Below are 21393 nucleotides of genomic sequence, written 5' to 3'. Positions count from 1 at the left end.
CGAGATTCGAAACTGGGCTTATAAATTTAATTTGACCCCACAGGAGGTGTACAAAAATGTAGTCACCTTAGTCCAGTATCGAGGCAGACTGTTTCTAAAAAGCCCTCAATGGACTTTAGAGCATCCACTGTCTCAGTGGACTTCGCAGCACCCCATGCGTGAGGTCCATCCCATTTATCATCCCGAGGTCTCTGAACTGCGCAATGATAACCAACAGATCACCCGGGCACAGATAGACGCCCGATTCCAGGAGCAATGGGTGTACACTCCATGGAAAAGAAGCGAGGTCCTTTCCCTAAAATCCCAACTGCCCGACCCCCGAAAGAACCCTACCGCCTATTACAAAGAGCTGACCGAAGCCGCAACCTTTGCCTTAATGACGTTAGCAGATGTCGAGCTATTCTTTGGATTGCTTGTGCCTGTTGATATATGGCGGCAGGTGCATGATTCAGATCATGCTGAACTGGGAGGGACATGGGACGAGTTACGAGGGTGGGATCGGGACCGCAAACCAGGAGACAAGCCTAGAAATGAAATAACATCCTTGCCCGCAAAAATTATTGCCTTTATGCACACCTTGATACCTCAGAGGAAGGTTGATTGGGACAAACTGACTGCGTGCCGACAGAAGAAGGATGAAAGTGTGTCCGACCTCTTCACTAGGCTTGAAGGAGTCTTTATTGACTTTAGTGGGCAGGATTTGGCTACGGAAGGCGGTATTAGGCAATTTGTGAATAGATTCGTTACGAATTTGGCTCCGGAAATCTCTGCACGTTTGCAAGCGGCAGAGAGTACTTGGACTACCTCCACCCCTTCTGCTATCTTAAGCATGGCTCAGTATTATGAACATAGAGAGAATGAATGTAAGGAGAAAGTAGAAAAGAAGGCAAAAGACCTTAAAACACTGGTATTGCTGCAACAGGTAGTCCGGGGACAAGGAGGGGGAAGAGGAGTTAGAGGGCACATGTCCAGAGGGGCAGGTACAGGCCGAGGCACGGGCGGGGCTCCAACTGTGGGTTTGAACCAGTGCTCCTATTGTAAAGAGGAGGGGCACTGGAAAGCACAGTGTCCGTTGTTGCTTGCCCAGAACGGAGCAGTCCGAGGGCGAGGACGTGGACGGGGAGGCCCCGACCGGAATGATATGCGCAGAGAAGAAGGATCAGGCAAGTCTGAGTGTAATCATTTCGATAATCATCAGAGCAAACAGTACTATCACGATGGTTATGAATATGAAGATCAGGCTACATATGTGCAAGCATAGGACAGCCAGGGACAGAGTAGGGGCCAAGTGTCGATCCCGGTCAATCAAAAGGGACCCTATGTAAAAGGGGAAGTGAGGGGGACTTCTGAGAATTTCCTAATTGACACGGGAGCAATGAATAGTTCTGTTGCTCGATCATTGGTTCCAGGGGCGGCTCTGTCCGGGCAAAATAATGTCTCAGTGGGATTCTCGGGAGTCCCGGTTGTCAGTCCCATCTCCAGGCCTCTGCCCTTCTCGATCGGTCCCGCCACTATTGACACTCCTCTTTTACTGACCTCGCATTGTGGAGAGAACTTGCTGGGTTTGGATATGTTGAAAAAATTAAACGCAACGATACATTGTTCTGCTGATGGCGTTTATTTGACAATTCGACCTTGCACTGCACACATGAAACAATGTTTTGCCAAAAATGAACCCCTTCCCCCGGAGTTTGATGGCATCCCAGCCACGCTTTGGGCAACTGGGGATGCTGATGTGGGTAGGTCGGATATTCCCCCGGTTCACATTACGCTGAAACAAGGTGCGAAAATGCCACGCATACCACAGTACAAAATAGCGCCTGCAGGGGAACGGGCTTTGCTGTCGATTATTCAGGACTTGATCGACAAGGGAGTAGTGGAGGAAACAGCTGCTAACGTTTGTAATAGCCCGATTCTTCCGATTTAAAAAAAAAGTTCTGATTCTGGTGAACTGAGTCAAGACGCTGCATATCGTTTTGTGATCGATCTTAGAGCTGTCAACAAAATAGTGGTGCCCCAATATCCTGTGGTCACAGACATCACCACGATCCTTACCATGATTCCACCAACCGCCCAGTACGTTTCGGTCATTGATCTGAAGAACGCCTTCTTCAGTATTCCCATTCACCCTGATACCAAGCAGATCTTCGAATTCTCGTTATCTGGACGCAGCTTCCGCTTCTGTCGCGCACCCCAAGGCTATACCGAAAGCCCGAGCATATATAGCCAAGCCCTTAAGGGTTTGTTAGACGATCTGGACTTGCCGGAGGGTAATGTCCTACTGCAATACGTGGATGACTTACTGATTGCCTCGGATACGGAAGAAGGTTGCAAAACTGCGACCGTTAAATTGCTGCACCATTTGGCTGCTAAGGGGAACAAGGTGTCTCTGTCCAAATTTCAATACTGTCGACAGGAGGTACCTACCTCGGTCATCTACTATCGAAGGAGGGTAGACGACTAACACCTGAACAAATTACTACCATTGCTAAAATGTCTGTTCCTTGCACGCAACGCGAAGTTCGGGCTTTTCTTGGCATTACCTCTTACTGTCGCCTATGGATACCTAACTTTTCCCTTCTTGCTAAACCTTTGCTTCATCTGACTACTAAGGATGTGCATGAACCCCTCCCCTGGACGGATGAATGTCAGCACTCTTTTGATTCTTTAAAAACTGCTTTATGTTCCGCTCCTGTCTTGGGCACTCCTGACTACCGTAAACCTTTTGTACTATACGTGCATGAGGTCGACGGTTGCTCACTTTCGTTGTTAACGCAGAACTTTGGTGGTAAGCAAAGACCTTGCGCTTATCTGTCAGCCACATTGGATAATGTCGCAAGAGCACTTCCTGGCTGTCTGAGGGCCACGGCAGCTGTTGCGGTGGCAATCCGGCAGTCAGAAGGACTAAATTCCAATTTGACATTGATGGTGCCACATGCTGTAGACACATTACTGAATAAAACGAAAACCCAGCATCTTACAAGTGCACGCCTCACTGGATATGAACTTACATTGTTTGCACCACATATCACGATCACCCGATGTGCAACACTGAATCCTGCCACATTGTTACCACTCCCTATGAGTGAACTTACTGATGACATACATGATTGCATTTATCGCACTGAAGAAGAAACTAAGGGCAGGATCGACTTGACAGACACTCCTCTAGCTGAACCCCAAGGGGAGTTATCTGTGGATGGGTCCTGTTTTAAACTAGCAGATGGAACAACAACAGCTGCATATGCAATTACGACTTTGAAGACAGTGGTCAAAACATTCCGAGTCCCTCACCAGTCAGCCCAAGCTGCTGAACTTAGGGCCCTATATGGCCCTATTGCGAGCCTGTGAGCTGAGTGAGGGACTTGAAGTCAACATATACACAGACAGCCAATACGCCTTTGGCGTGGCCCATAGCTTTGGGCGGCTGTGGAGGGAGCGGGGTTTTCTTACTTCCCATGGTCAAAAGATACAAAACGGTCCCTGGTTTTGCGGCTGCTAGATGCCCTCACCTTACCCAAGAAACTAGCCATCATCAAATGCAGTGCGCACAAAGCAATAGTGGACGAGGTGGGGGAGGGAAATGCCTTCGCAGATCAGGTGGCCAAACAGACAGCACAGTCCCCATTGTCAACGATGTTTGTGAACTCTTCCGCAAGGTGGGTGGAGGAATCTGAATTGTTTGATAACACCATGGAAAGTGTGCGAGTATTACAGAGGGAAGCTACACCCACAGAATTAGAGAAATGGGAAAAGGAGGTAGGAAGATTGGATGAGAATAATTGTTGGGTTGATCTGACAGAGAAGCAAAGATGGTTACTTCCCAATGCACTAGTACAGGCCGTTGTGACTATGGCGCACAGCCCTGCACACATAGGAGCAAAAGGTATCTGTGGGCTTTTGGATCCCGTTTGGAACAACCCTAATATTCAAAGGACGGCTGTCCGGTTGGTCCAATACTGCATGGTATGTTTGCAACACAATCCAGGGAAGGGAGAGAATGTTTTGAGTGGGAATTTTGCACCCCCGACGCTGCCTTTTTAAGTACTCCAAATGGATTACATTCATATGGAGCATGTCAACAATTTGAAATACGTTTTGGTGGTAGTCTGTGCTTTTAGCAAATGGGTTGAGGCCTACCCCACTAAAGAAAATACTGCCATGGCCACAGCTAAAGCCCTTCTCAAAGAGTTTGTGCCCCGCTTCGGTTTGCCCCGCTTGATCTGGTCGGACAACAGGGGGCACTTCCATGGGGCCCTCGTCAAACATATCTGTGAAGGCCTACAGATTAAGCAAAAATTCCACGCTGCCCGGCATCCACAGTCAGCAGGGCTCGTGGAGAAATATAACGGTATCCTCAAACTAAAAATGGCCAAAATACAGGAAAGCACAGGGTTGAAATGGCCTGACACCTTGCCTCTACGTGTTACCCCACATTCCCGATCTGGCCTTTCTCCTTATGAGATTATTTTTGGTAGGCCAGCCAACGTATGGGGGGTACCCAGGCCACGATCTTTCTCTGATATTGAATATCCTATGCTGATTGATTACCTCCATGCTTTGACTAAAGACCTTTGTTCTGTTCATCAGCAGGTAGCCTCCGTACTGCAGCCGCTGCCAGAGGGCCCCGGACATCGGCTACAACCAGGCCAGTGGGTACTGGTGAAGAAATTCGAGCGAGACACCAGCCTGGCTCCAAGGTGGTCCGAGCCCCGGCAGATCCTCCTGGCTACCCGGACGGCGGTTAAAGTGGATGGGAGAAAGCATTGGATACATGTCTCCCATCTGAAGAGGCTGCCGTTTCCACTTCCCTATGATCAGCAACGCTCAGGGGGAATTCTGACGCAGGAGAGTGAGAGAGCTGCTGCATTTCTACCCTTTTCTGACACCTGTGAGATCGAAACAAGGCTAGAGAAGGGAGTGGTGAGGCCAGACGACTTGGTCTCTACTGAATCTGCAAGCACTTTGAGTCCTGTTCTCAGTACCCCTGCAAACGAAAATTTTCATGTGCAAAAAGTACCTGGTGTGCTATTCCCTGATCAGGAAGTGCCGGGTAATGTGCGATACAACCTGCGGCCAAGAAAAGCGAAAAACGGTGCCTCAGACCCCAACATCAGGAGATAAGGAGAGACTCGATTGCATAGATAGGGCTTGCTAGCTTGCTGGTCTGAGGTGCTGAGCGAGACACTGGACTGAACACGTTGAGAGCTGAAACTTTGATCCCTGTGCTCTGTTCAGAAAGAAAGACTACGTCAGCCAAAGGCCAGGTTGCACCACGGATTAATTCTGAGCACCCAACTTCGGTTCTCTTGGAAATGATAGGAGCCTGCCTGTGAGGCTCTGACGGACACAGGGAGTAGAACCCTCTGGCAGGCGGACTGCTAGGCCCGAGTTTATTGTTGGACTTTTAGCTAGGAATGTACCCTTTTGGCCGCATTATTCGAGACGAAGAAATTCCAATTGCCCCACTCTATATACCGTTTTATGAGCCAATGTTTTCCACATGGACCACAAAGGTCAAAGTAGCATTTGTAGCGGTTATAGCTGTCATAATAGCTGTGTTTATGGGGTTATTTGTATATCTGGAACATAGGTACCCTTTGCAAGATTTCTTACCGACCACTGTTGCCCCATCGGAGCATTTGCTGTACACATTAGCACCCCACAAAGAACGACATCGCCAGACTTATGCTAAGAATGTTTTTGTTGAGATGCTTCATCAAACACACAGTGTTGCTAACACCACTGATTGCTGGGTATGTGGGCTTCTGCCCTCGGTGGTTCATAACCATGATCTATTCCTTTCATTGCCTATGTCCTACTTAGGAAGCTGTGAGGCATGGTTTAGACTGTTTTCGGCCATATACCGTCATTGGGGTGAACAGCGTAGAGATTTTGATGTCAATGAGCACAACATGGTTATGGATTACATTGATGCACACTATGGATTTAAGAAAATGGGTAATGGGGGGAAAGGATCAATAGACCCACAGGCCTGTATGCAACGGTATCTAGCGGTTAGGGATGAGGCTTGGATGGAGGAAGAACTTTATGATTTTAGAAATTTCAATGCTTCCCAATATTTCCAACTTTTTGTTGAACGAAATGTTACAAGAGACCGTGTTGTACCCATTCCTATTTTGAATGTTTCTTCAGTCTTCTGTGTGCAAGGGATAGGCCGTATACAGGTTGGAGATAGTATCTGCAATTATACCTATCGTCTACAGAAACGCATCAGCCCTCCGTTGGTCACCCCGCCCAATGTCTACTTTGTTTGTGGTGAAAATGCATACACCTGGTTACCACGTAATTGGGCAGGACGATGTTACATGTCCTTCCTCTATCCGCCTGTCTACATAGCACCTTCCGACTATCACAGGACGCACCAATTACGCTCCATGGTTCCCTCGCCTTCAGCGGTACCCCAAAGACCATGTAGGCAGCTCATTAAGACTGAGGTCGACCAAACTGACACCTCTTTACAGCAATTCACAGATTTTAGCAAAGGTTTAGTGCCATTCTGGGGTCTCATCTTTAATAGCAGAGAAATAAGGAGATTATCCAGGATAGTGGAAAATGTCATTAACATAACTACTGATATCATGGCCAACCTCACGGTTGAGCTTCAGGCGACAAGGCTTGTTGGCTCCAAACCCGTATGGTTTTAGACGTCATCTTAGCTGATCGAGGTGGAGCATGCCGCGTGATTGGCAGCTCTTGCTGCGTGTATATTCCAGACTCCGCCCCCTCTGTTCATCTGGCCATTCAGAAATTGCACCGCATTGCCTCTGAAATGCATACTGATAATGGGTCCTGGTCACTGTCCGGGTGGTTCTGGGGGCTCCTGTCCACCTGGGGATGGAAGATATTGCTGATTCTGGGCAGAGCAGCCGGTATCATCTTTACCTGTTGCGTTTTGATACAATGCGGCCCGGCTTGTTGCTCCTATTGTGCCTCCCGGATCACTACCTTATGCGTGCCGGCCCAAGCCCCATCTAAAGCTCAGATGCTGCAAAAAGAGATCCATGAGTTGATGGCCATTAACGAAGATATTTTTGAAGATTAGCTTGCGTGAATGTATTTAGCTACACCACGCTAAAAGGAGGGTTTGAGGAACTGGTATCGATTTTCAACTATACAGTGTCTATAATCGATATTTCAGAATTAGCATGATGTATCTAAATGTTTTAACCTAGGCACGCAAACATTAGCATAACTCCATCTGCCATGTTTTAGAATTCTTGCTTGCACCACTTTCTGCATTTTACACTTCCTTGGCCTGACCGGCGCCATTTTGTGGCCTCGCTCGAAGCCCTGCATTAACAGACCCTGTTCATTCCCTTTTTGCTAAAAAGCGTTCTCCTGAGAAATAACTCAACTGTTGCAGAATTGCTGTTTCAGCTCGCTAGGACTGTCAAGGTTGTAGGTAGCAGAAGAAGGCCCGATAAGCACATTCCAGGAGGGGAGCGGGGCAAGCTGTCTCGGAGTTGGCAGAAGGGAGTCACCCGTCCGACCTTGCTAATCTGGGATGAGCTAAACCAAGAGTTCTTTGTGTACCATATATGGCCTTTCCTTTCTGTACCAAACTGTACCAGCTTGTATTTTTCCATCTTGGGCAATGTTACTGCAAATGCAACTGTATATATGTGTTGTCCTGACAGTGTGCCAGCAGTCTTCTTGGCGAACCTCGTGGGGTTTGGTCGCAAGGAGCTCCTCTGGCAGAGTTTGTTTGTCTAATAAATGCTTGGACCTTCTACACTGCCAACTGACTGATTATTGGTAATGGGAATGGGATTGGTTGCGAATATAACCATAATTGGGAGGTGGTAAATAATTTTCAGTACTTCAGTGGCATTGAAGTCTCCCCCCCAGATTACAGTATCACATCTCAATTGCGGTATTGCCCCCCAAAGGTCATGGAAGAATTCAGGAGTGTCTGTGCTGGGACCATACACTACTGCTGGTGTCACCCTTATGGTGCTGAGTGTGCCCTCTGCTAGGGTGAATCTGTCTTCCGGGTCTGACTGTGTTTGAATCAGGCTCCATCCCAAGCCCCTTCGTATAAGGATTGAGGTTCCCCTAGCGTTGTGTAAATAAGTTGCCAAGTATATGTTACCCCAGTGCCTGTGTTGAATCTTGGTGCTCGCATTGTTTTGCAGGTGCGTTTTTTGTAGAAAGCATATATCAATTTTGTGTTTGATCAGGTATGACTGTATATGCTTGGCTTTCCTGTTGTTGTTGAGCTCACGTATGTTCCATGTGAGACAGGTATATGTGGTCATGTCCCAGTGATGTGTATGTCGAATGTATCAACAGTGCCTTGATTTCTGTGCCCATCCGTGTAGATCGCAGCATTGTCTCGCTGCTTGGAGATGCTATGTGCCACAGTGCCATGCTATATGCATGATTTGTGTGCCTTATATTGTAGCCGCCTTCCCCCCTCCAAACTGTTAACTCCTTCCCCTAGGAACCCACTCCCACCCACTCCAACCCCCCAATCAGGTTGAGTCTGCTTTACCCCCCCATCAACTAAGTCAACTTGACAATACAAAGCAAAACAAAATTTCAAGTACAAGAAAAGTGGAATTGTGGGATCTTGCCCTGGGGGAGTGGAGGCACCAGCAAACACCCCGGCTGTGAGACCGGGTGGCCGAGGTATGTTTTAAGTGATGCAGGACGTGCGCAGTGACTGCGCTAGTTATACTATCACAACTGCTCCCAATAGCAAACCATAGTGGCCCTGGTGACCTTTAGTGGAAACATGCGCGTAAGGGGTGCATCCAAAATCAAGAATAGACAAAGGGTCATTGTTAATCATTGTCACTTAGATCATTGTCTGTGGATTGTGCTCTGTTAGTCCCAGTTGCTTGTTTCCTGGACCCTCCGGTGTACCTACCGAATTTCAGAGCTGATTTTGCGTCTGTAAAGTAGTGTGTGTTATTGTCATGCATGACGTTTTGCCTAGCGGGGTATAGTTGAGCATAGGAAATGCCAGCCTGATGTAGCATCCGTTTGGTTTTGGTAAACTCATGAAGTGCCGCCTTAACCCCAGGGGTGAAGTTAGGCTAAAAGGAGATGTTGTTGCCTTTGTATGAGATTTGGCAGTGTTTTCTGGCTCCTCTGAGCATAATGTCTCTGTCTCGATAGTTCAAGATTTTAGCCAGTATCGGTCTGGGGGTGGCTCCTACTGGGGGTCTGGGGCCCAGGGAGCGATGAACATGTTCAACCATGAACATAGTAGACAGATCTGGGTCAAATATGCCTTTTAGTAGCTCTTTCACAAAAAGCTCCATTTTCCCTATAGCTGTGGTCTTAAGAATACCTATGATACATAGGTTGTTTCTTCTGGAACGTGCTTCCAAGTGATCGCTTTTTGTCCTGATGATAGTAAATACTTTTTCCATGTTGAGCATTTTTTCGTTTGTTTCTACTTGAAATACATGCACCTCTGTGTGCCGGTTTTCAAGCTGATCCAGGCGCTGCTCATGTGTGTCCACTTGTTTTTTAACCTGATCCATTTGAGTTGTGTGGATATCTAGTTTGGAGTCAAAAGTCTTAAGGCTGGTTTTCATTTCTAGTAACAGGCTGCGCAAGTCGTCGTTAATCTCCCCCGACCAACCCGAATCCTCTCCTGCCCGGGCTTCTTTTCCATTTCTGCACTTGTGCCAGTATGTTGTGCTTGTCTTTTATTTTCAAACATTAGTTTGGTCTGTTTCGCATCGTTCTTGCCCATGATGTGAGCTCTGTGAGAGCCTGCTGGTCTTGCCGAGGTTTTGGTTGGCTTGAATAGTCATTGTTTCTGAGTTTACCTCTTCTCAGCCATTCTTCGGCTAGCGCTTGTTCCTCACCTCACGCTTGCGGTGATACCACTGTTATTTACCCCCCCAGCTTATCATTGCTTTCCTTGTGGGCCATATGTGTGCCTACGGCTACACTCTGCCTGTACCCATGGGGAGGTGTGCTGCGGAGGGCCCAATGATCCAGGTGCCGTGTCAGCTCAACCCCTGCCTCAGGGGGCGGCATGACGGATGCTTTAACTCTATGATTATCCACCAGTTGCACTATGTCTTGTTGGGGGGAGGGGCGCCGAAGTCTCTGCCGCAGCGAGTTCATCCTGTGCCTTTCTCCTCAATTTGCAGGGTTCACAGGGTGGCCCCACCCAGCCAGAACACAGACTGAGCCCCACACCCTGTCCCCATCTGGTGTCCAGATGGCAGGCCCATTGTCCTCTGACTGTGGGCTCATGTTTGTTGTTAGTTTGTGCCTGGGGAGTATGTCTTCAGTGGCCGCCTTTAGCCCGGGCCGTCCACTGCCCCCGATGTCGCTTCTCTCAGTATACCCCTTTTGGAGGTGTCCTCAGCACGAGTGTTGAGGGGGGGGGGGCTAGATCTCAACATCTCTACTGTGCTTTGATTACCCCCTTGGCAGCTGCATCTTCGCATTTGCATTCACACGTGGGCACCAGTAACTGTATTCACCGCAACTGTTCACTCCTGATGCCTTGTACAAGTGAGCGCCCCTGCGCGGCTCAGTGTTTACAGTCGGGCGCAACTATGGAAAGCAAGATGCAGTCGGGTGGGGACCGGCTGATCGTCAACAGCCGATTGCCTGGTATGGCCTCCCAGCCCCAAATGTACGCTTTGCCGGTGCTGCGCAGGCCCAGTGCCCACATCTGCGCTGAATTTCCTCGAGCACCCATCGCCAGCAAAGCAAATGTCTGCAATATTGTGGAGTCAGGGGTACACGGCAGGTGGCTATCCATGTCCCCCACCTTACTTGGTTTTGCCTTTGGGGTTTATTTCAATACGAGCAACTGCCCGGAGACCTCCGCTCTCCCTCGCCTACCATCAGTCGGATCCTCTTCTCAGGAGTGGGACCTTGGCTCACTCACGAACATTGTCAGCCTCATTACTCCTTCTATGGCAGGATCGGAGCCATCAGAGACGCCGGTTTCAGGCTCTGTGGACTCCCTGTTGCTTCTTGTGGTGTGGGATGCGATTTATTTATGAATTTTGTTGTGGTTGCATCAGGATTCTTGTTGGATTATGCCTCGGCCGGCAGAGCCCTATTAGCGAGCGACCATCTTGCTGCTCGGCGAGACCACGCCCCGAGTCTTGAACTTTTATACTGTATGCAATCCAGTTGTTTACAACTTCTATCAGCTGCACCCTTTGCACAGCATAATTAACTGCAAACAGAGAATTCATACACAGCCTCTTTATAATATCTTTATTTGTGTTGCAAATATAGAAGTATACAGGTACCTGATTTGAAATTGCATAGAAGCAGGCTTGTTATACATATATTTACAAGGGTCGAAAACATGGGCTTATGAGCAGCATTGCTGTTACCAACAGCAACAAACATGTAATAATAAGTAGAAACAGTCGAAGATGCCTGAATAAGATTGAGCTAACCCAAAGTAAATCACTGGGGAGGAAGTAACACTTTCAGTCTCTTAAGCAATGTAGGCATATGAAAGGAGCACACAGTATCACCCCTGGAAAGACTGGCAGGCAGCGGGAGGTCTCCGCATCATATAGCACACTCAGAGGGTGATCACAGATTGATTCCGACTTATGGCAGAAGTTCTAAGGTAGACATTTTACTGTTAATGGTGCACACAGTCCACATGTGAACAGTGCAGTAGGACCTAGCCGGAAATGGGTTAGGTCATGCAGGGAACAACCAATCGGAAGGAAAGTGAAGAGCATTCTGCTGAGCAAAGGCCCACCAAGGCTACGTAAAAAACCTTGGCAGACCGTATCATCTATCCAGTAAGCCAAGCCCTACAGACAGTTGTTTTCATGATCACTGGGTTGGGAACTCATAAATGTAGCAGCCATGTCCCAGAGGCGGTTTAGCTTCAGGGACACTCCACACTTACTAAATACTTACTAAATAGCTCAATAGTTAGTTGTTAGTTTCGGCCTATAGAAATATTGCATTGACTACATTGCCTACAACTGCATTGTCAGAGTAATTATTTATTTTCTATTCTTAACTCAACATCTACTAACACCTTTCTTACCTTGCGATATAAAGGTCAACTTGATGTAGTGCATGTTATTGGTTTGTCATGAGATATATCACATGAGATATAGGGCCATATGTAGGAAGCCTAAGTGCGCTCGCAAATGCTGAAATTTGCAGAATTTCAGCATTTGCGATCGCAATTAGGGCAGTGTGCTATGTAGCACACAAAAACCCATATGCAAAATAAGGAATCGCAAAATTTGCGATTCCTTATTTTGCTACTGCATTTAAGAAATCATAATTGCGATTGCTTAAATACAATGTAGGAAGCACCCAAGTTGTGCGACTTTTGGCTTAAGGAATCGCAAAATACCACCAACTTCAGGTTGGTGGGATTTTGCGATTTCTTTGAAAAAGGCACTTTTTGGCATTTTTCAAAGATTCATGTGGCCCACACAACATGCCCTTAGGGCATGTATGTGGGCCACATGTTCACCCATGTCAATTTCAGGGGTGCAAAAGGGTGTCCACACCCTTACAACCCTGAAATTGCATTCTCAATTTGCGATTCTCTAATTGACAATCGCAAATTGAGAATGTCTTCCCACTCATTCCTATTGGCCTTCTAGCCCAAAGGAATGAATGAGAAGGTATTCCTTACTTGCAAATCGCAATTTGCGATTCGCAAATAAGGAATAAGTGGGATTCGTAATAAAATTTGCTACTCCTACCTACATTTTGTTTTTCAAATCTCTAATTGCGATCGCAAAATGAAAATTACCTACATATGCCCCTTAGTGACCCAGTATTGACTAGTTTGTGGGATGTTAGTTGTGGGCATCTAATTCCCTTTGAGGACAATTATTTGACAACATATTCCTTAAGGTAAGAGCTAAGCCGCATGACATCCACCTGACTCTGGTCCAGTTTTCAGAGACAACAGGCTCCACAGAACGCACATGATTTCCCTATGGGGCTTCAGAGTACGTCCTACATAAACATTGCACTGGGAAGTAGCCTAAATTGGCATCATCTGATGTTTACATTAGGATATTTCTGTAACTCTGAACCACATACAAAGACAAAGACATAACAAAGAAAAATAAAAGGTTAAAAGATTAGAAATCAAACAAATAGCATTAGTGTTAGCGTATTTGTTTAAACAACAACTCTGCACGCAATGCCAATTACAGGCGTTAAAATTGTCATGTTTGTTACAGCTTGCAGGGCTTCGGGTTAGTGCACGTTTCGGATAATCAATTTTCCATTAAATGACAAATAATTAATGCCTTGAGGAAGCATTTGCTAAGGATGTGAACCATTAACAAATTACCAATTCAGAGTGGTAGTAACTATGACCTCATATATTTTTCAGAGTCTAACTTTTCAGGTGAGTTGTCTCCTGAAACTCTAGATCCTATGGGATAAATCACACAGACACCGTGTGGAACATCCTTCCACTGCAGGTACCATCAAGTAAGTAATGACTAGGTCTCACAGTAACCGGTCACTTATGACCCACCAGAGGTCGCAAATGTGACTCCTAAACCACCATTTGAAACCCATCTGTCTACCTTTTTTTATCAACTTTTGTGTGTTTGTTATAGTTCATTCTTAATTTTACACTTACTGTAGGAGATATTTTAACAAATGTATGTGTGAAATTTCATCAGTGTGAAAGGCGGTGTCAATTTAATCAGGGTGGAAAGTCCTATGATGTAATTTTCACTGATGTACTGGGTGGATGGTATAGAGCTGTTAAGGTCACTTCCTCTAATGCTATAATGCTAAGGGGCATTAGAAAACAGACATGTGCTGGGTTTGTGGCTATGTTTTCAAACTATAGCAAATATTAAAGAAACTTATGTGAAGGTAAGTGGATTTAAAAACGGAATGTCTGGGTTTTCCTGGCAAAACATTGTTTTGGGATTATAAGATTTTAATGACGGGATATTCATATTTCTTATTTCATATGCAGCTCCCATTAGGTGTAAACATTACGGATTCTGTCAATACAAGTTTTGAAAATTATGGACATGTTCCTACGGCTCTTAAGCTCCAGTTAAGAAGCACTCAGAAGTTATTTAGATTTTTAGCTTACTAAAAAATTATGTTGATAAAACTATTTTTGTTAGTGATCAGTAGACAGACAACAAGAAATTTCAACAAGGAGTGTTGATGGAAAAAAGGTCAGATACGGCTTAGTAATAGGCATAGGTAAAGCATGGCGGAGGTTTTGGGTAATGTATGGGGTTATAAGTGCGCTAAAAGGTTTGGAAAATGTTAAGGAATTTCTACAGATGTTTTTACAGTAGTTTCTCTAAAGTTAATTGAAGTTTATGGTTATTTTTTGATTCTTTGCATAAGGTTTTGGATTACAGAAATTTTTTCAGATCATTTATTCAATTATAGGTTTGAGAGAGTTGAAGTGGGAGTAAGATGAGGGGCATCTTCTCTCAGCCCTTCTACGAAACACTTTTTCCACCTAAAAAACACTACTTTATTAATTTAGCAATTAATTTTAGCATGGAAAAAGTGACGCAAAAGTGGTGCAAGGGGCTTGTAAATCTGCCCCTAAGTATTAGGTAGTATGTCAAAAGGGTTCTTTGCCTTGGAGGAAGCTCGCAAGGACCCTATACCTCTTCAGTGCACAATTCCACCCCGTAGTGCTGCCCATAACAAAGATAACAATGGACTAAATACACATGGAAGGGCATTTACAAACCCACCATCAATCACTGCTAAACCATAAACGCACATGGGTTCACAAACATGTCACAAACAACTACGCTTTTTGGAGTCCCTTTTACTGTAACTACGCTTGATACACGTAAATATAAAATGGGCCAGACAAAATGCTGCAAAAACCCATGCAAATGGAGCACCCTCCAATGAGCAAAAAATGTACCACTTGAAGGTGACAGGAGGAAATCATTCTTACAACAGCACTGAATGGCCAAATAATTGTTGAATGCAGCACTATACAAAAATCATGTAACAAAGCATACCATTTACACTGTCCTCTACAGGAACATTGGGACAACTGGTTTTATTTGATTTCTACCATCTTAAATTTGTAGTTTTAATTTCAAATTTCTTCATTTTAGTTGGGAATCCTGTATATCAGTTTAGTATCTCGAAAGTGAAAAATTACATTTCTGGAGGGGTGAACCTTGTTGCGAATGTATTACTCCCACTATTAATATTCATGAAATAAATGTATTACAATGAATTTGAATGTGGGGATTGATTATTGTTAACACCAGAATGGGTGCTGACCTTCCAAGCTGTCAGCACTATCCTAGGATATCAAGCAGGCACCTAATTTCAGGCTTTTGAATAGTGAGGATAGATTCTAAATTATTCTGACAGAACAATTAGAAATGCAAAGCATACAGCTTACAAATCTCAAATTTAGCTAATCAGTATACTTGTAAGCAGTGCTTTAAATGGAATATAGAATCTGATACTCACTATATATAGAAGTGCCAATACTCTCCAAGCAAATGTATTATAAAGGTGCTGAGAAGTGTAGGTACTCTCCCTTTCAAATAAAAGAAGTGCAGGTACTCAGTACCAGACAGTACTTGCCCATTTAAAGCACTGCTTGCGATGGATATTCTCGATATTTTGAACATTCTACTTGTGGGTCAATGAAGATGATCCAGGCCTATTGATGTAAACAACTTTGACTGGAGAAAAATGAAATCAAAGGTCATGATGCTAGAGTGAGATGTTGTGCCCTGGTTGCTAAATATGAACCCAAGTGCCTCCTGACAAGGGAAACTTTATTTGTTGCTAGAATTCACTTTTAAGCATTTTCCTTTTGCATGTTGTTCCTAAAAACATATGTTAGGGTTTCACAGATTCAACCATGTAGTCAGCATGGTAGAGAAATATATACATGTTGCAGAGAACTTTCACAAAATCTAAAAGGAGGAGGCGAAGCAAATTATATTTCTTTTGTGGAGGTAAAAATTATGGGCTATACAAGAAATATATCACTGGTTATAACTCTACTATAAATCTAAATTCACATTTCTTTGTTTATCTGTTGAAAAGTCACATAACAATATTGCATATAAACACAGACAGTCTCTTCTTTGGTGATAGTGGAACATCAGGGCTGCAAATCCTCTGTCTGTGAATCAGTGGTTCATCCATGGTTTAAAAGATCAGCCTTTTGTGCGACTCTTTTAGATAATCAAAAAAAGATTTTGCAAAATGCATTTGTACAGGCAGGCCCACGTGTGCCTGTTTTGGGTGGAATTGTTTTATACTCGATCCATTAGATAACACAAACTGTGTTTCTATGACACTACCAGCGGCGGCTCCTCCGCAATGGCAGAGGAGCGTTGCCCCACTGAGAATGAAAAATTAAATGACAATAAAACAATTTTATTATTGTTTTATTTTTTACTGACGATGCTGCCAAGTGTAGGGTGTGGCAGACACTCCTCTAGAGACTAGTGAAGGATTGGGAGGAGAAATGGAGGGTACTTGAAGGTGCAAATGTCTTTTTGGTGTGCGGTCTTAGGCAGGCCAAACATACATGCACACTTAGAACTTCTCCACTCAGCTGTATAGGACAGAAGGATAGAGACATGGCATACGCTCTGTCCCAGTCCCTCCATGAGCACCTATCCAAGCAGCCCAGACCAAACCAGGCGCTGCTCTCACAGCATGAGAGCAGTGTCTGGATTGGTTGGGGAGTCTGGGGGTCTGTGTTGGCCCAGGACTGCTGGAAGAGGAGCATGAGGCATCCGGAAGACAGAGCGGCAGCCGGAGAAGCTGGTAAGTTTTTATTTTTTTTATTATTATTTTTTCCTGCGCTGCCTCATCATTTTATCTTGGCAGCAGCCGCTGCTGGATACTACGATAACAAAATTGTAGTATTTCATGGAATTAGTTACTGGATTTACAGTTAAGCAACAAGCACAACAAAATCACAATGAATTAAGCTCTCCAAAAATGAAGCAAATCTAACCAAAGTATGACATACTGATTCTGGGAGTAAAGATATTCATACAAGTCAAACAGTACAGTGGCTGTGATGACATTTTAACTTTGCCTCAAAACATCTTTACTGTAAGAAATTATAAGGGTTGGCATGTTATTTAGGAGGCATTTTTAGACAATGAAAATAGTTAATATGAAATATATCAGAGTGAAATCTACATCACTGGTAAGACATTGAGAGAAAGAGAGCAAAAGAAAGAGGGAGTGAGAGACAAAACAAACATGCTGGATTTCTGGAGAGTATAACACGTGAAGTGAATATCTGTGACTGGTGAATAACTTGATAATGTAATATCTTTCTGCATGGATTCTTCGTTTAGAATCTACTTTAAAGGAATTCTTCCAAACACCAAAAAGTAACTAGCAAGTACTTTCAAAATTTCTTCTTAGGTGGGCAAGGGCTTCCCTTGGCAGTGTAAAACATATGTGTGGTTGACTTATTTTACCGTGTACCACAATGAGCCGCTCCCCATGACACCGATCACCTTATTTTAACTACCATGTGGGTGCCGGCACTATTAAAATATAAGCTGACACCCATAATGGCCTTTTAACTCACTTTCTATATTTCTTTGGGCCCCCACTTAGTTTAGAAGTGCATCCCTGTCGTCAGGTGTATGCCCGCCCTTTATCAAACCAAGTTTTTAGAGGGCGAGGACTGGCATCTCACAAAAAGTGAAGGACTGGTCTCACACACCACCGGGTGTCATGCTTCATCATTGACCAGTCCTTCACTTTTTGTGAGATGCCTGCACTCACAATTTAACACTGCACTGACACTAGTAACACTAAGACTGGGAGCGGCTCATTGTGGTACACAGTTTATGTTGGAGGCTGCCGCCTACTAGTACCCCGTGCCTCTCGTTCCCTCAGTCCAGATTTATCTGGCTTTTGTGGTTATATATGACTTATTTTACCAACATGTATTTGTGTGTCACGAGCCACATTGCAAACACCCTTTCATAGCAACAAAGTAATGTTGCGACATGCTGTTTCAACAACTACTACTCTGATGTCATACATAAAGAAAACTATTGCGTCGCAGTCTGTAGAGGCTGAAGAAGGTTTACAGAGCATGTTTAAAAGGTGTCCATACTGTTTTGTCCCTCTGATCCATGGTATGAAATGCTTTCCAAAATAATTTGACAAATTAATACACTGACTGATGTGTGTTGTGGAATGTGACCCATAGAATTTTTAAATGTAAGGTTGAAAATCATTAGATTGTCTTAAGAACATTAAAAGTTGTTAACTAGCCTATATCAGGAGAGTGACTTTCAGTCAGTCTTGATTATTTTTGATCCAGCAGACAGCATTCTGGGTCTTGTAGTTTCACGTCATGGCTTTATATACACATAGCAATGAGCTCAAAAAAACTGTCATTGAAATGGAATCCTCAAGACATGGGGCAACGTGACAACCGTGGGGTATGATTTAAGTTTCAAATTCTATTTTTCACAAATCCAAAACTCTTAGGCAGTGCTTAATTTGAGCCAATGTTTGCCGGTGGGTGCCGATGGCACTAGTTTTACGGGGCCAACACTTATGTTGTTTCTGCATCAGACATTTACTGAGAGCAAGGGAGGGAAAAACACACAAAACAGAACAACTAAGGAAGAGAAAGACGGAAAAACCGTCACAAAGGGAGAAAGCAGGAACCTACAATAGTGAAATAAAAGGGCAGGGAGTGTCTGGTACTTAATTAAAAGCACATAAGGTGGATTTAAGACTGGCCAACCTTAGTATTTGGAGTACCAATATTTCATTGCACCGGCCGTGGGCTTCTCAGCAGAGTTTTGGACACTGGCAAACATTATTTTACAAATTAAGCTCAGCTCGTCATGAGGTACACCTCTCGTACGCTCATGACGAGCTGAGCTCGTCATGAACGCATAGGTTTCCGTTTAGCATTAGCGCACAGCGGAAATATGCGCTGCATCGATGCGGTTAAGCACTGCCCTTAGACAGAATGTGTACAAGTCAACGGGCTCATATCACAGTGATTTCATCATCCGGGGCTCTTTGGCGTGTCCTGGCCCTCACCATGATGATGCGCTGATTTCGGCTGTATGCACATTTGCAGATAAGCAGATTTGTGCATGTAAAGGCTAACCAGAAATCAAAAAGGAGCTTAGTCCCCATCAAAGGCACCTTTTATCCGATTTAAAGCCATTAACAGTAGCACTTGAATCATCATACAACGCATGGAGGAGCTCTGGTGACGCTCCTCTGAGGGCTGCGCACCGCGTCTGGTATAGCTGACCACTTTTAAATGTCTCACCATTTCTCACAGTGCCCCCTTTCAATTGTCTCTTACAAACTGAAGGAATTTGATTTCACACATTTGTTTTGCTAATACTGAACAAGTCTTTAGGAATTCTTCCTCAAATATCCATTGTGAATAATCCCTCTCAATTTTCACCTGTAAAGAACCCACTCTATCCACCTCCCTCAATACAGATTTAATTTCTTAATATGACATGTTGGCGTAGTCTAATGACAGGCTTCAGTTTAGGTTTGTACTTCTGGAGGTTGAGGCTCCCACATATGGCTTTCACATAATAGATTATTTTTCAGAGTTTTTTTGTTAAATTTTTACCAAACTTGCCTGAAGAAGCTTTATTTCTACATATTATTTTATTCCAACATACTCATCCCTTCAGCAGCCCTGAGTTTCCTGAATGGTGAAATGAAGATCCAATTGTTGAATGAGGCAGTGGTCACAGCATGTACCTCTGTGATTCTGACTGCCATTCATGGAGATCGTGATGGCATTCTGAGTTGCATCAAGTCAGATCTATGGCGAAATATACTTTCTTGTTAGTTTTGCTACTTCCAGGAAGGCAGTGGCCAATATAAAAAAAGTACATTAACCAAGTAGGAGTCTGTTCATCGCACATCGCAATCCTTAGCGCCATTTTAGAAAGAGCTTGCGCTAAAATGGTCCATGCGCCGTCACGGCGTAGAGTATAAATTTAGTAGAGCACTCACATCATCTACAGCTGCCTCTGTAAAAGAATTCACGTTGGGTCACTTGAAGGAGGAAAATGAATATATAGAATTGTGTTTGATAAAATAAACATGGGATAGACAATTTCTTTAAGGGAAAGAGAGGAGCTTATCGCTACACAGGCATGATGTTCAAGTCTTCGGAAAGGGAGAGACCCGAGTCCCTCTCCCCCGAGGGTTTGTCTGGCTTTCTCAGAACCTTGCTCTCACCATGAAGACTGGCACTTCTGAGGACAGTGGCTCTGTCTCTTGTGTCCACCGCGGAGGCCCCGTTCATTTCAAAACAGAGGTCGTCGTATGCGTAGTTCACGTTGCCACATGGGAAGGTCTGCAGCTTGACCAACTCAATCCCACCAATTTCCACGTGCGGGCACGGTCCCCGGTTTGGAGATGCTCGTGAACTCGGGGAGGAGCTGCAGTTCCCATCGAAGCCAGAATCTTCTTGCTCAAGGGTCGGTTTGGGATTAGTGTTATGGCTGGGCCGGCAAGTGCTGTCCATGACTAAAGAGCCATAGGTGGGGTTCCACAGGTTTTTGTTTTTGTTGGCCAGTCTTTGCGCCGTCTGCAGCTTGTGCTCAAGTACCGGGCTCGAGCTCTGTACATACCGCGGCCCACCGTTGGAATCGCCGAGGCACGGTAGAGAAGGCTCCTGGGCAGACCATCCTGCCAGGGTGTCCACCAGCAGTTCCTGTGGCCGCTCTGAGATTTTATGGACCAGATGCTCTGGTTCTGGTGTTCTCTGACCCAGCTGTGGCGTAAGGCCAGAGTTCACTGGCAAAGCCGTCATCCCACCAGAGTTCGATGGCCGCATGACGGTGCTGCCCTCCTCGTCCGGTGCTGGGCTGCTTTCCACAGGCAGCTCGGTGTTCATGACATCAGGATCCTGAAATGCACACACTCAGGTTAGAGGGGTTTAGGTTCCCACAACATTTGACACAGTTCTGCACAAATAGGGATTTTTATGAAAAACTTGAATTACCAGTTTGAAGACAGGGAAGGGTTAACAACTCACAGCATGACGATTTCACTTTGTTAAAAAAGAGGAAGAAAGTCAAGTAGAAAACAGAAGTAAACCCTTATCTATTGCCCAGGGCAGAGTTTTATTTGCTGAATATCTACAGGATTTTTTCTTCTTCGCTTAATTCCGAAGAAGAACACAGCATTTACAGAGAACATTAGTATTAATGTTGAGCATCTTGAGTATAAGGTCCCTCTGGGCTTTTGGTTATGACTGCGCCTGTCTTACAGAAACTAGGGCGTGACTGGAAGCCGGGAGGGATGGGAACATGTAATGAGGATAGAAGTCAGGTTTTACATAGTAGCATTACAGACATGTACACTATGTTGTCCAAGGAGATAACATGATTGTGGTTTTTACTGAAGTGCAGA

General features: G+C 44.8%; 1 protein-coding gene across 1 annotated transcript in view; it reads right to left on the bottom strand.

Moving 5' to 3' along the window:
* Window positions 1–19138: 19138 nt before the first annotated feature.
* LTK (leukocyte receptor tyrosine kinase) overlaps window positions 19139–21393 on the bottom strand; it is a 655467-nt gene continuing 653212 nt past the window's right edge. The window contains exon 28 of the mRNA XM_086937237.1: window positions 19139–20887. Within this exon, the coding sequence (XP_086793363.1) occupies window positions 20120–20887 (768 nt within the window). The 3' untranslated portion in view covers window positions 19139–20119. The remainder of the gene's footprint in view (window positions 20888–21393) is intronic.

The sequence above is a fragment of the Lissotriton vulgaris genome, chromosome 9 (assembly GCF_964263255.1).
Source record: "Lissotriton vulgaris chromosome 9, aLisVul1.2, whole genome shotgun sequence".
Classification (NCBI taxonomy): domain Eukaryota; kingdom Metazoa; phylum Chordata; class Amphibia; order Caudata; family Salamandridae; genus Lissotriton; species Lissotriton vulgaris.
This window is presented reverse-complemented; position numbering and strand designations above follow the sequence as displayed.